At 37.8% G+C, this 14,118-nt stretch overlaps 1 protein-coding gene across 1 annotated transcript in view; it reads left to right on the top strand.

Annotated features, from left to right (window-relative positions):
- Window positions 1-2,403: 2,403 nt before the first annotated feature.
- The window catches only part of LOC121943299 (ubiquitin-associated and SH3 domain-containing protein B-like), a 53,780-nt gene continuing 42,065 nt past the window's right edge, over window positions 2,404-14,118 (top strand). The window contains exon 1 of the mRNA XM_042486808.1: window positions 2,404-2,609. Within this exon, the coding sequence (XP_042342742.1) occupies window positions 2,482-2,609 (128 nt within the window). The 5' untranslated portion in view covers window positions 2,404-2,481. The remainder of the gene's footprint in view (window positions 2,610-14,118) is intronic.

Here is a 14,118-nt window from a genome sequence, read left to right as displayed (position 1 = left end):
TTGTATAATGAATGTAATTTTTGTACACAAATTAAAAAAAAGTTTTTATTAGTATCTTGTGTCATGTTTACTGTGTAGCTTGTAAATAATATTTATGTATCATTTTTTAAAAATAAGCATTACTTTTCTTTACTATTAATCCCATATTAAGCATACAGACACAGGGGCGTCACAGTGGGGGGGCAAGTGGGGCTGATTATTAAGGCCCCAAGCGGGCAGGAGACTCAAAAAACCAGGAATCAAAATTTTGGTTTTGTTTGCAATTATTTATTTTTAAGTAATTGGTGCAATAAGAACATTATGATGGACTGAAAGACGGCGTCCTAAATTCCAAGAAAATGCCCTAAAATCCTAGAAATGTCCTAAAATCACAGAAATGTCCTAAATTGTCCTAAAATCAAGAAATGTAGAAAATGCAAAGTGAGTATAACCTCTTTAAGTGAGAATCTTTGGGGCTAAAGATGCCTATGTTAACACATATCAATAAATACTTATTTAGACAAATAATATTGACTTATTTAGACCTAATAGGCTGATTTAAGTTAACTGTAAGTCTCAAATATGTTTTGCGGCCCCAGCCAGGTTTTTTAAAATTATTTATTATATAAAATATTATTATATAGTGATTCACCCTTGGGTTTGTTTCATTTTTTAGTATGCATAAAGGGCCAGAGTGGTCCTAGCTAAGACCCTAATGTCCGAAAATCCTAGTTGCCCTAAAATCAGAGAAACGTTTTAAAAATTTAGAAATGTTGTAAAATCCAAGAAATTTCCTAAAATGGGAGAAATATCCGAAAATCCTAGGATTGTCCTCAAATCACCAAAATGTCCTAAAATCACAGAAATCTTGTGAAATCCTAGAAACGTCCTAAATTTCAAGAAATTTCCTTAAATCCCTGAATGTCCTAAAACCCAAGGTGTCCTAACATCCTAGAAATGTCCTTAAATCTTAGAATCGTCCTAAAATCACAGAAATGTCCTAAATTCCTAGAAAAATGTAAGGCAAATTGTGAGTATCTTTGCTTTAGTGACAATAACCTCTTAAAGTGAGAAATTTTGGGCTAAAGATACCAGTGTTAAAACATATCAATAAATACTTATTTCGACAAATAATTTATATTTTTTTAATTAACCTTTATTTAACCAGATATGAAATCTCTTTTTCAAAAGCGACCTGGCCAAGAGGCAGCAGTGTTATACAAACATAACATGAGAATTAAAACATACATACAATAAATAAAAATAAAGAATGTTGTTTCCCTGTTTTTAAAACATGACAATGCCCAATGCTATGGAGTTAATATATTAAATATATATTTAATATTGACTTATTTAGACCCATAGGTTGATTTAAGTTAACTATAAGTCTCTAATAGTGTTTTGCGGTCCCATACAGGTTTTTGAAATTATTTTTGTCAAAAATGGGCCTTTTGGTTGAAAAGGTTGCTGACCCTGTTTTAGGTTAAACTCACCTACTTAAACCAGCTTGTGTGTGACAGTGTGTGACCCCAGCCTCGTTGTGTATTTTGAGTGTTGTGGCCCTGTATTTTGAGTGTTGTGGCCCTGTATTTTGAGAGTTGTGACCCGGTGTTGTGACCCGGTATTTTGAGTGTTGTGGCCCTGTTGTGACCCGGTTTGAGTGTTGTGGCCGGTGTTGTGACCGGTATTTTGAGTGTTGTGGCCCTGTATTTTGAGTGTTGTGGCCCTGTATTTTGAGAGTTGTGACCCGGTATTTTGAGTTGTGGCCCGGTATTTTGAGTGTTGTGGCCCGGTGTTGTGACCCGGTATTTGTGAGTGTATTGTGACCCTGTATTTTGAGTGTTGTGGCCCTGTATTTTGAGTGTTGTGGCCCGGTATTTTGAATGTTGTGACCCGGTGTTGTGACCCAGTATTTTGAGTGTTGTGGCCCTGTATTTTGAGTGTTGTGACCCGTGTGTTGTGACCCTGTATTTTGAGTGTTGTGACCCTGTATTTTGAGTGTTGTGGCCCTGTATTTTGAGTGTTGTGGCCCTGTATTTTGAGTGTTGTGACCCGGTGTTGTGACCCTGTATTTTGAGTGTTGTGGACCCTGTATTTTGAGTGTTGTGCCCTGTATTTTGAGTGTTGTGACCCGGTATTTTCCTGTATTTTGAGTGTTGTGGCCCGGTATTTTGAGTGTTGTGACCCAGTGTTGTGACCCTGTATTTTGAGTGTTGTGACCCTGTATTTTGAGTGTTGTGACCCTGTATTTTGAGTGTTGTGGCCCTGTATTTTGAGTGTTGTGCCTCCTGCACTGAACACACGCAGTGAGCGGATCTAATTCGCTGCTTCCTCCGGTGGGCGGAGTAGCGGGGCTCTGCCCGGCCGCACAGCGCTGCTCCCAGCCCCGCTCGGCGTTAGTTGCCTTTTACCTCTCCACTCATGCGGACCTTACCGAAGCTCATGGACTAGCGGGAGGTCTGGTGGCGGACTGTATCGGACTCGTAGGTGACTCAGTGGACCATGGCTGCCAAAGAGGACCTCTACAGCAAAATTCTCCCTCGGAGGCTCCGGCAGAACCGGTCGGGTTCAGTGAAATGTGGCTCCAACCTGGACGTGCTGTTATCCATGGGCTTCCCCCGACCGAGGGCGTAAGTACACCAACCGAAACACCGTGTGTGTGTGTGTGTGTGTGTGTGGGGAGCAGACGGGGACATGGCCGGTGTGTGAGCACTGAGTACCGGCTGTGTTAACGGGAGTACCGGCTGTGTTTACGGGAGTACCGGACGGGTCAAACGCAGCATCACTTCCACGCTCGCTCGCTGTTTCCCTGGATTTCACCGTGCGCAGCTAGCTGGTTCTCCCCATTTACAACCGCACACAACCGAAGACAGTCGAATAAAGTGTGTTTTAGCAGAAAAAACACAACAAAACAGCACAATTAACGTCGGTTTTGGGTGATTTTTGTTTTTAAAAAGCACATAAGCGAGGAGGTGAGTGGCGCGAGACGGAGTTAGCCAGAAAGAGCCGTTAGAAGTGTTAACGGTTAGCATCAAATGTCACAAAAACGATATTTTACTTTTTATATTTGTTTAAATTGAAGCTCCAATTAACTGTTAAGCGTTATTCACAAACACTGTGTGTTAAAAAAAAGTTTTATTTTCCCACTTATTTTACTGTAAAACTTTTATTATTAGGTTAAATCGTTAATTTGCTCAAATCATTGAACTCAACAGGCTGTATTTGGGACAGTGGTTTATATGGGACAGGCTTTTAATTATTTTCTCTCAAAACTGTTGTTTAGCAAAGATGGGAAATGTTGGTTTAACCCTTCGAGTCCTGGGCATATTGGCTTTATTTTTCCAAAAACATGGGAAGAATGTAATGAGCAACAAAAGAAGAAATTACTCAGGGAGTTAGCAAGAAATCTGTGCAAAAATTACCTGAAAATTTGCCAAAAAACCTAAAAAAATCTTCTGACAAAAAGAAACGGAGAAATTAAAACAAAAAAAAATACAAAGTGTGAACCAAGACCTGAAAAAAAAAAATCTAATAATTCTTTAAAATAATTTTCAATATATAATCATGAACATATTTAACTGGACATTTTCCTTTGCTTTTAAAAAATAGTTTTATACATCTGCTAATCTCTTTTTTTTTTGCATTTCTCTTGTTTACTCTGCTGGAAAAACTGTCTTCATTGGTGCTCATGGTTTCGGTAAAATTAACCAAATTATTGAATAGTAGAGAATCTTGCCAAGCTGACATTGTAAGTAGTATGTCCATATTGACAAAAGTTTAAACATATCTTCTGGTATCTGTATGGGCGATCTAATCATCCAATTTATTTCCTGTTGGTAGCTAACAACTCGCTTTTATACATCCAAAGAACTTCTATAGAAATGAACTTCATGGCGACTGGCTTGTAACTGAGAGAGCCATTTATTTGTCAAAATGTGTCGACACACTGGGCTATAAAAGGGACTGAGTGTTTAATTGGAATAGGGTTTTATTTGAAGTTTTACGGTATGTCAGTTTCAGTTACGTCAAAACGTATGTTGTTGTAGCTATATTCTTGAGGAGGTGTCATATGTAAGCTATTGAGCAAACTGGAGTCAGGAGTCATGAAGTCATGACTGAGTGTGTTTGTGGAGGGGGGGTGTCATATGGTTCACCCTGCGTCCTCTGCTGCTGCTGAATGGAGGGACTGTCTTTGACTTGGCGAGATCAATGAGTTCACATCCGTCCTGTCGGCTACAGGCTCTCACTGTAAACACAACACTGCTGTATATCACCAGCCAGGAAAGCAGCAATTAACACACAGTTATTATTAAATACTGGAAAACAATAGGTAGGATTTATCATGGTGATATTTGGCAGTTTTTGGTTATATATCAGGCCCAGTTCTGCTTTGAATGTGGGGGCAGTAAGAGATGTTGGTGAGTAATATGAGATCATCCATAGGTGTGTATGCTGAGCTGTTTCATGTTTTTTTCCAAAGCTTTTTGATAAACAAGCCCAGTTTTATGCACAATGGCAGTGATACTCAACTTATGACTTGCGGGCCAAATCTGGTGCCGGATGGCCCCTCAACTATTTTCTAACTCACAGTGATTCACACTGGGAATTGTTTCGGTATTTTTAGTATACATAAGGTGCTAGAGTGCATAAAACAGCATCAAAAAAGAGCTTGTTTATCAAAAAAGGTGCTGGTGGAGAATCACCCGTACCCCTGTACCCCGTCCTAGCTAAGACCCTAATGTCCTAAAATCCTAGAAATGTCCTGAAATCCTAGAAATGCCCGAAAATCTGAGAAAAGTCCTAAATCCTAGAAATGTCCTAGAAATGTCTCCTCATTGGAGAATGTCCTAAAATCACAGAATGGCCCTAAAATCACAGAAATCTTCCAAAAACCCTAGAAACATCCTAATATCCTAGAAACATCCTAAATTCCAAGAAATGTCCTTAAATTCTCGAAATGAAAACCCAATAAATGCCCTAAAATCCTAGAAATGTCCAAAAACCCAAGAAATGTCCTAAAATCCTAAAAATGCCCTAAAATCCTAAAAATGCCCTAAGATTCTTGAAATGCCCTAAAACCCTAGAAACTTCCTAAAATCCTGGAAACATGTATGGGCATCCTTGCTTTAGTGACAATAACCTCTTAAAGTGAGAAGTTTTGGGGGCTAAAGATGCCTATGTTTGGTGGTAGTGGGGCAGGTGGAGCATTTGGGGGGGCACTGCCCGCTCATGCCCATGCCTAGAACCGGCATTGTTATATGTTCACTTTTACGTTGTTTAGGAATTCGAGGAACGAAGGTGAAATGGCTCGAATCACGTCTGCTAAAGAGCACTGAGCCACGCTACAGCTGCCAAAGGGCTGGAGGTCTGTGGTGTCAGAGCTGTCCCCTGTGAGTCAGTGTCGATCCCTGGCTCTGATTTTAAGTCGAATGGACACTGAGTCAGTGGAAGACAGCGCACAGGCCCAAGGTCCATGGAAAGGTCCATGTTTGAGCCTCAAACGGGATCAAGTGCAACAATTTACTTGCTGACTTAATTCACTGACAACACAATTTATATGTATTCATACGGGGTCGACAGATTATTGGCCTGGCCGATTATTGGGGCTGATATTTGGCATTTTTAAGATTATCTGTATCAGCGTTTTATTTTAATGATCGCCCATAAAATTAACTGATGAAAAAGTGTGTGTATGACACTCAACCAACACCAGAGAATGCAGTCTGCATGCAAAGAAATTAAATATGTTTTCAGTCTCATTGCACCTCATTTGTTTTTACTGCAGCTAAATGTTTGTATTGGACTGTAAAAACAATTGATTTTATTATTCTAGTAAGCTAAGTTTTGTTTTTGCAAAATTGATAATTTATGTAGTGAATAATCAAAATTTGGCATTCATGCATTAATACAATATTGGAGTTAAAAACATTTCAACATTTTGTTATTTAGATGTTTCCCCTACAACTATTATCTATTACTTTAACCCTCTAAAACCTGGATTATCAGTTTTCTTGTGGTGCGATTAGACATCTTTCACAAGAATTTAAATCTTTAAAACATGAGCAAATTGATTTCATTTCTTTCAAAAACATTGGAATAAAGGCAGAATTCATAAAAGGTGACAAGAAAATGACCTAAAAAATAGCTGAGAGAGAGAGTGAAAAAGAAAGAGAATCACTAAAAAATTATCCAAATAAAGTGGTGAAATAATAACTTAAATTATACAATTAAAACTTTGTTACACAAAAGAATGCATTCATATTTATTAATATTATCATTTTTTAATGTTAATTTGATTTTTTGTTTTTTTAAATTTTCAGGTAATTTTTGAGGCCTAACTTTTTATCATTTTCCCCCTAATTTTTTTTTTTTTTTTTTTAGCACCTGTTTCAAAGCACCGGTTTCTAAGCAAAGTTGTCTAAAACATATTCAGCAGACCCTTGTACTTTGTTCACTTGCTAGCTGCTAACTTTGACGTTTGGTGCTGAGTAGTTCATGTACAGTTGGTTCATGAGAACTTTTTGCTGCCCGACTGATCTTTAACTTTTAGTTCCTGGAAATGTGATCAAAATATGTACAGGGTGGGGCTTTACATTGTGAAGATAAATGTATTCGTCCGCTTTGACAGATAAACTACATCATGGTGACACTGTTTCTTATCACATATTTTGAGCATTTGTTCACAGCAGTTTCTTGTTTTATACCGCTGCATAGACAACTACTGTAAGCAAATTTTGGCAGGCAGTTTGCAAAGCAACTTTCAGAGATAATTTGTTTGTCAAATGCTATGTCCATCACTGTTACATAATTTTCCATGCACGCTGAATATCTAGAACTTCTACTTTTTATTATAAACAAATCTTTTAAGTAAAAAAAAAAACAACACATCACTTCCTGCGTTTCAGAGGATTTTCCAAGGAACGACCTCTCTGACACCAGGCGGTCAGAGCAGCAGATGGAAAAGCTTTCATAAACCCTCTATGGTAGAATCAGCATTGTGTCATATTAATTAGGGAAAGCAGCAAAACCTATTTTTGTCCATATTGTTTGAAGTCTGGGGGGTGGTTCTCACGTCACTTCTCTTTTTCTCAGCGCACACACTTAACCTTGGGAGTCTTTCCAGCCCTTTCACCCAGACAGATGTCACACGTCAAGAGTGTTTGTTGTGTGTAAGTGTTTGCGAGTGTGTGTGTGTGTCAGAGAAAGTGTGCTGTGGTTTGCTGAATGGACACAGCAGACGATGATAGGCCCCCAGGCAGGCCAGCGCTGGCCTAGAACACACTCCCTTAGGGAAGCCACAACCTCTTTTATATCAGCCTGCTTGGCCTTGACATGGCCACTATTAACTCCCTTTCTCCGTCTGTCTGTCTCGCTCCCTCTTTTCTCTGTCTAAAGTGGTTGACCCACTAAATTTCCTGAACAACTTCAGGTGTCCTGGTTCTGCTCTAAAAGGATTATTTCTGTGGAGGGAGATTAAATTTATCTGGTGTTCTAGTCAGGCCTTTGTTTTGGTTCGGGGGCATTCCCACATTGCTACCAATGTTCACACAATAAAGAGCAGATACCCACCAGCTTTATGTGATAAAGTTTCGTGATATCAGTACAAGACAGTATGATTTATAAAACAATTACGGCAGAGATATTAAATGAGGTTTTTACTTTCAAATTTATTGCCTGGGATGTTGGAAAAATGCTTCAATAAGACCGGATATTTAATCTGACTGCTTTATTATTGTTATTAGTAGCATTGAGTATCAAAAATTGCCAAAAGTCCAAATTGCTCAGACAGAATGGCTGTTTTAAACTTTTTTTTTTTTTATCAGATGTTTCTGGATCAGGGAAGGCCTTAAAGAATAATCTCCAAATTTGGCACAAACGTCCACTTGGTCACTGTAACCTCATAAAACATGTTTCTGGCCATAACTGAAGATATAGCAAAATTTCACACAAATGCCGAATAGGATAAGATGATATATTCAAAACATTAAATGTCAACTTCACTGTGATATCATTGTGTTCTGCAAACATTTTACTGGCCCTTATTCAAGGTCGTGACTCAGGAACAGAAGGAGAGACATTTGGTGACATACTGAAGTGATGACCCTAATCTTGGGTGCTCACCTTCAAACTGTGCTGCTTGTATAGATCTTTTGTGATGTTGGGTTGGAGCTGTGTGCGAAGCAGAGCTCCGTATTTTAGATTAAGGAGCTCCTCTGCAGCAACATCCATATTTAAAGCTACTGTCACAGCTATATATGACTCTGAAAAGACATGGACATAAACTGGAACTTGACCGGTTTGTGAGAGCATACAGCTGCAAGGCGGTAACTCTGGTTCTCCACCTTTCCCTTGATCCGGTCTGTTAGTGATTGTCTTCCTGCAATGATTCATCTGTTGAGACTTTAGAACAAAACCCTTCTTAAGTGAGACTTGGTTTGAAATTGGGTTGCATATTGTAAGCATTTCCTCAATCAGTTATTGGTCACTAGATTGATTACTTAATTGATCATTATTTGAAAAAAACCCTGAAAAACCATTGTTTATTTTAAACAATACCAAATGTGTTTTTCCCTCAATCAAAGCTCACAGCAGCATATTGCATATACTTAGACAGCACTGCATAGCCTATGGATTCATTGATTAAATTTCACATGTTGGATTACATTTTTTACAATCGATTAATTGATCGTCGATTAATTGTTATCGTCCCTAGTTTGAACCAAAACAACCAAAACAAGCACTTTTAGTGGATGTTCAGTGACTTTGCACTATTGCCCCAAAGGATTAGCCTGCAGCACGATCGTGCTCACTTCTGGACAATTTATACAAAAAGACACAAAAAACATGGAAAAGCAAGAAACATTTTCTGCATGCAAGCAATACCAGCAAGTGACAGCACAATTATTGTTTATATATTTACAATGTAACATCCAAGATATAGCAGCATAAAGAAAAAAATTATGATGAATCTCAAAAGAAGCTTAATATATAAAAAAAAAGTATAAAGTACTGGAATGTTTCAGGGCCAGTTTAAACACAAAACATATTGGCACCAATATCAAACATTTTTAGATTACGCTAAGCCCTAAACTGAACCATTATCTCCAACTATTGTGGCTTAGTTATTTGGAAAATTATTAATAAAGAGATTTAAATTAAGGGGTGAAGACGCAAACCATGACTCACAAGGTCTCAGTTTGAGTCAAAGCCGAGGATCTCGGTTGCACCTCGCTCGCTCTCATTTCGTGTTGTGTTGATTTAACATAATGTAAAGTATATTATCATTTTTGGTAAAATGTAGAGCTCTAATGTGCCATTTAATGAACTTTTCTTTTAGACTACAACTCCAGAGCAGAAGAAATAATGTGTCTGTCTTAGAAGTTTGATTTTATTTCAGTTGAAATGTCTTTTAGTTCAACAAAAAAGACAGTAATAATGTAATAAGAGGCACAGTCTCCGGCCAGTTACTGAGTACTGCCAATGAACAAAAACCATCTTGCTGTTATTAACACAGACATTTCCATTATCCTGGAACTAGGAATTGACTGCAGGTCTACCGTATAACGCCTTCAGGTTAAATCACTTTGAAAACAAAATCGATCGTGCAAATTATTCTTCTCTCCAGAGAGAAAAAAGCTTCTAGCAAGTCACAAGGTGCATCTCTCCGCCTTTGTAAATGACAGCCTTGTGCATGTCAGCTAACTCTTAATGTGATGATCAATTAGACATGAAACAAGCAGAGTCATGCTCATTTTTACGAGAATAGGCTGACTGGGCTGCTTAAGTATCTCTGCATGTTGGCACAGAACGACGAGAGAGTGAGACAGCAAAGCTCAGTATGTATCAGTTTTTTTTCTCAGAAAGATAATAGATCCGTGATCCTGAGACATCGGATCTTGTTCCGGCACATTTGCAGTCCATGCATGAAAAAAGTTCAGCTAGAGGATACAGACATCTTCCTCTGATTTCACTGAAGTTCTCACTCTGAGAGGTCCTTAAAATAATTTAATAATGGTGAAAATCAGCTTCTCACTGTGAATAATGGAATCCGACAAGTGTACATTGTTGTCTACCAAAGTAAGAACTGGTTGACATTAGACGGGCCTTCTCAGTACCAAGTTGGCCAAGTTTGGACTTGCAAACTTGGAAGTATAAACTCGGCAAGCTCAGTGAGTACAAACTCCCAGGGACTAAGCGATTATATGTTTGCAAAGACTGACTTTTTGCATATTTTTTCTCTTTTATTGCTCTTTAGTGCCTTCCTTTGTATATATATATAATGTATGTATTATGCTGCCCTTTTTAACAAATATTTCAGTTGCTGCTCTCTTATTTGCTGATTTAACAAAACAGTTTCCCTCACGGAATTAATAAAGTATTTCTATTCTATTCTATTCTATTCTATTCTAATCTATTCTAATCTAATCTAATCTGAGATGAGGAAATACAGTGTATTGCAGGCGGAGATTAAGATGCACTCTGATGTCAAAAACAAAGGAGGCAAGCCAAAGAACTCAGTTTTTCCTGTCTACACATAAACACTGGAAACTGAGTTTCGGAATATCTCCACCCTGGCTGGAGTTTTCCAAAATGCCTGTTTTTAGTGACCAAAAACTCTTTTTTTGTGTGTATGGCCAAAGTGCATAGAAAAAACAAACAAAAAAAAAAAAAGCTATGCTTGTAAAAATACTTGCATGTGTGGACTTATACTTGGTTAAATAGCATCACTCTCAAGTGAGGAAGTTAATCAATATGAAGGAGAAAATTCTCCAGAGTTCTAGACTTTTGTTTTGACAACACAATCTTCTTTAGAGTTTTCTTATTTCTCTCTCATCTCTACTTATTTGAAATTTATGAGTTATTAGATCTCCAACTCCAGTTTCTTTTTCCTCTGTCTTTTATGTAGTCAGTATCTCTGGGCTCCATTGGCAGTAGGTAGAATTAGAAGCACCGAAAAGAAACAGATAAAGAAGTGAAAGCGTTTCATTGCCTCACCACAGCGTCTCCGGTCTGCTTTCATTGTACCCACAGCTGTCTTATTAGTGTGATCGAATCAGTATGTGGAGATACAAAGTCCCGGATTAATAATTAAAGTTAGTTCTGTGTTTGAAACGGTGTCATCTCGTGTTATACCCCCAAAGAGTAGATGATCTCCTAAAGATGTTTCATAAGACTTAACAAAGTGTGCCTCGTAGCACTTTTAAAGCAGCTAAAATTGGACTAAATTCGCATTGCAGTGTTTTGCATTGATGTCTCAATGCAGGAATTTAACAAAGACTTAGAGGCAGACTTGAAATGTGATACTGTATATTTGGCCTTAATTTAGGTCGACAAACAGCTGTTGTCAGTTTATGAAGTAAGATTCGAATCCTCCATCAAATGGACGCCCACTCACTTCCTGTGTAGATAATGTGGTTTTTCACAATTGCTACACTGGTCAAAAAAGTGTATAGTGTTACACTGAGAACTATAATGCACAATTTATATCTTCTGGGTCCCCGATGCTCAGTCGAAAACACTGACGGATGACATATTTGCATTTACAGTGCCATGTTAGCGCTTCGTTTTCTCAGTGCTGATTTAGTGTTTTCTCTGCCATTTCACAACAGCTGTCTACATAGGAAATGTATTTTCTGTATGGCTCAGCTCAAGGGTTGCATATTTGCTGATTTTGAAGGAGGAAAAGAAAATGTCTCCAGTACGTGGGTTCAAGTCAGCTACATCTGTGAGAGCTGCATACAGTATATCCCAGCTATGGGAACTCTCAAGTGCTGTGGAGTTGGTAACTCTCATGAATTATTGAGTCATTCCCTTGTTTTTTTAGCCCAGTATCTTTGAAATGCAGATGAATGTGAGCTCATTCTCAAGGTTTGCTTCCATTCAGCCTCCCTGGCTCTTTGGGACTATTTGAAGATGATTGTAAAATCAAACAGATATACCCACAATTACATTTGATGTGTCATCATTATATATCTGCTTCAATAGGGAGCCTCTAACAAGGTCATATAAATGTCATTAGTCTCCTTCCTGAAATAGGAGAGGTGCATCACTGTCTGGATATAGCTGCTGTCGTTCACTGGTGCACTTCCACTGTAGCTCAGTGATCATATCATGGTTCATTTGAAGCTCTGTCCGGAAGCAGGCAAACAGACAGCGCTATCAGATTATGGGGCCCTTGTCTCCAGTCCAATATCTCACCATGGTTGTGTGAAAGTCAAGGTAGCGCAGGCAGCTTTGCAAGACAAATTAACCCACAAGCAAGGAAGAAGGGCCTTATTAAAGTTGTTGTTTGTGGTGTTTTGTGCTTAATTTCTGTTTATAGTGACCCGCAGTATTCATCTGGCTCTCGTTCCTAGACGATTTCACAGTCAGTCTTTATTTGACTCTGGAACCAGAGGCTGTGTGTCATTATCAGCTTGTTGCCTCAGGCACAGATGGAGAGATACTACATGAGCAGTGTAAGAGGGACAAATGTAGCACAGCGTTAGTATCAAGGTTTTAGCAACGTGGACTTTTAAATGTTGATACTATAATGTTTCTAGGCTGCTAAAATCTGTCTCTCTTTCTCTTTTCCAGTATTCAGCATCTTGAAATTTTACCATCTGATGCCTTAAATACCCAGTATAAAATTATTCAGTATTGTTTGCATTCCTGAAGTATTTGTTTATGTCAGATTTTTCATAAAAATGTGTCAAGGAAAAATGAGTGCAATACCATTCACTATATGAAAATATTAGGAGCTGGATGTAGCGTTGCAGTAGTATACCGGTTTTATACCATGATATGAAAAATAACAGTTATCATACCACGTACGATTGCTTGTTAAAGGTATTGAAAGAAAGAATGGAGAGTATCACTTTTATTTTAGTAATTTTAATTTTATACTTCCTCTTATACTTCCATGAAAATAAATGGTTTCAGGTTTCAATAACAGTAATAAAACATTTTAATTCAATTTTTGTATTTTTTCCAGAGGGCAATTTGAGTTACAGCAAGTGTAAAAACATAATAAAAACACATAAAACACAAACAATATGACACAGAAACACACAACAGATGACATTTCTATACAGGATGACTTACTCCTATGCACATTCAAGCTCCACAGGAGCAGATTTGTTTAACCAAAAACTGTTACTGTTACTGATAATAATAATAATAATTCTGTACGTTTATAATACCATGAAAATCTCAAACAGTTGCAAACCTAGTTGGATGAATAAAGATAAAACATTTAGTGGCGCTAATTAACGTTAACGTTACATTTAAAAGTATCAGTAGGAGAGAACACAACAAAATGACTATGTAGGATGTCGCAAAGAAACTAAAAACTACAAACTTTTTAATTTCCTTGGGAGTGGGAAGAAATGATCCGCCCTACTCTCTCTATGATTTGCTGAAATAGCACTTTGTTGGTCAGATTGATTAGGTTTTAGCAAAAGAACTGAAATTGATTAGGACAAGGGTAAGAATTTTAGGGTAAGCACATTAGAAGCAGAGGAAGTCGGGTCATTCCTTCGCTATCCCAAGGAAACTAAAAAGTTTTTTAGTTTTTTTTTAACTTAACAGTTCAGTGCTCTCCACATTCTCAAAGATATCTCAGATTGAAAGAAACAAAAAATACATTTAAAAAAAATAATAATAATAGAATTTGACAATAACTAAAGCAGAAAAATTAAAGGGAAAAAAACACCATCTATATAGAAAAATGCAGATACAGAAAGAAAGATGACCAAGTTCTCTCAAATAGACCATCATCTCCCTTCACTCGTGCCGTTAGTCTTCCTGAGGGTAAGACGTTATGTTTTTGCGGTGCCACTGTGTGACTGAGGGAGGTTTGTCACGTATCCACTGCTTTAAAATACATCTCATAGCTTGAAGCTATATTTACTCAGGGACAGTGTTTTGGATGGCAAGCTCAGTATGAGGAGGCCTGGATCTTTGGTTATTTTCAGTGAAAACATTTTGCTCAATTCTTGTCCAATGTTGCTCCAGAATTTCAAGATACGGCATTCCCAAAAGTTGGGAATGTTTGTCCCAATGTTTCACTTACATTTAATACTAAGAGGAGAGATCTGGTTGTTCATTTTATTAAGAATAAAAGGTGTTGTGTGGGATTTGTGTAGTATTTCAGACCAA

The sequence above is a fragment of the Plectropomus leopardus genome, chromosome 5 (genome assembly GCF_008729295.1).
Source record: "Plectropomus leopardus isolate mb chromosome 5, YSFRI_Pleo_2.0, whole genome shotgun sequence".
Classification (NCBI taxonomy): domain Eukaryota; kingdom Metazoa; phylum Chordata; class Actinopteri; order Perciformes; family Serranidae; genus Plectropomus; species Plectropomus leopardus.
The sequence above is the reverse complement of the archived record's forward strand: the minus strand, read 5'-3'. Positions and strand labels throughout refer to the sequence as shown.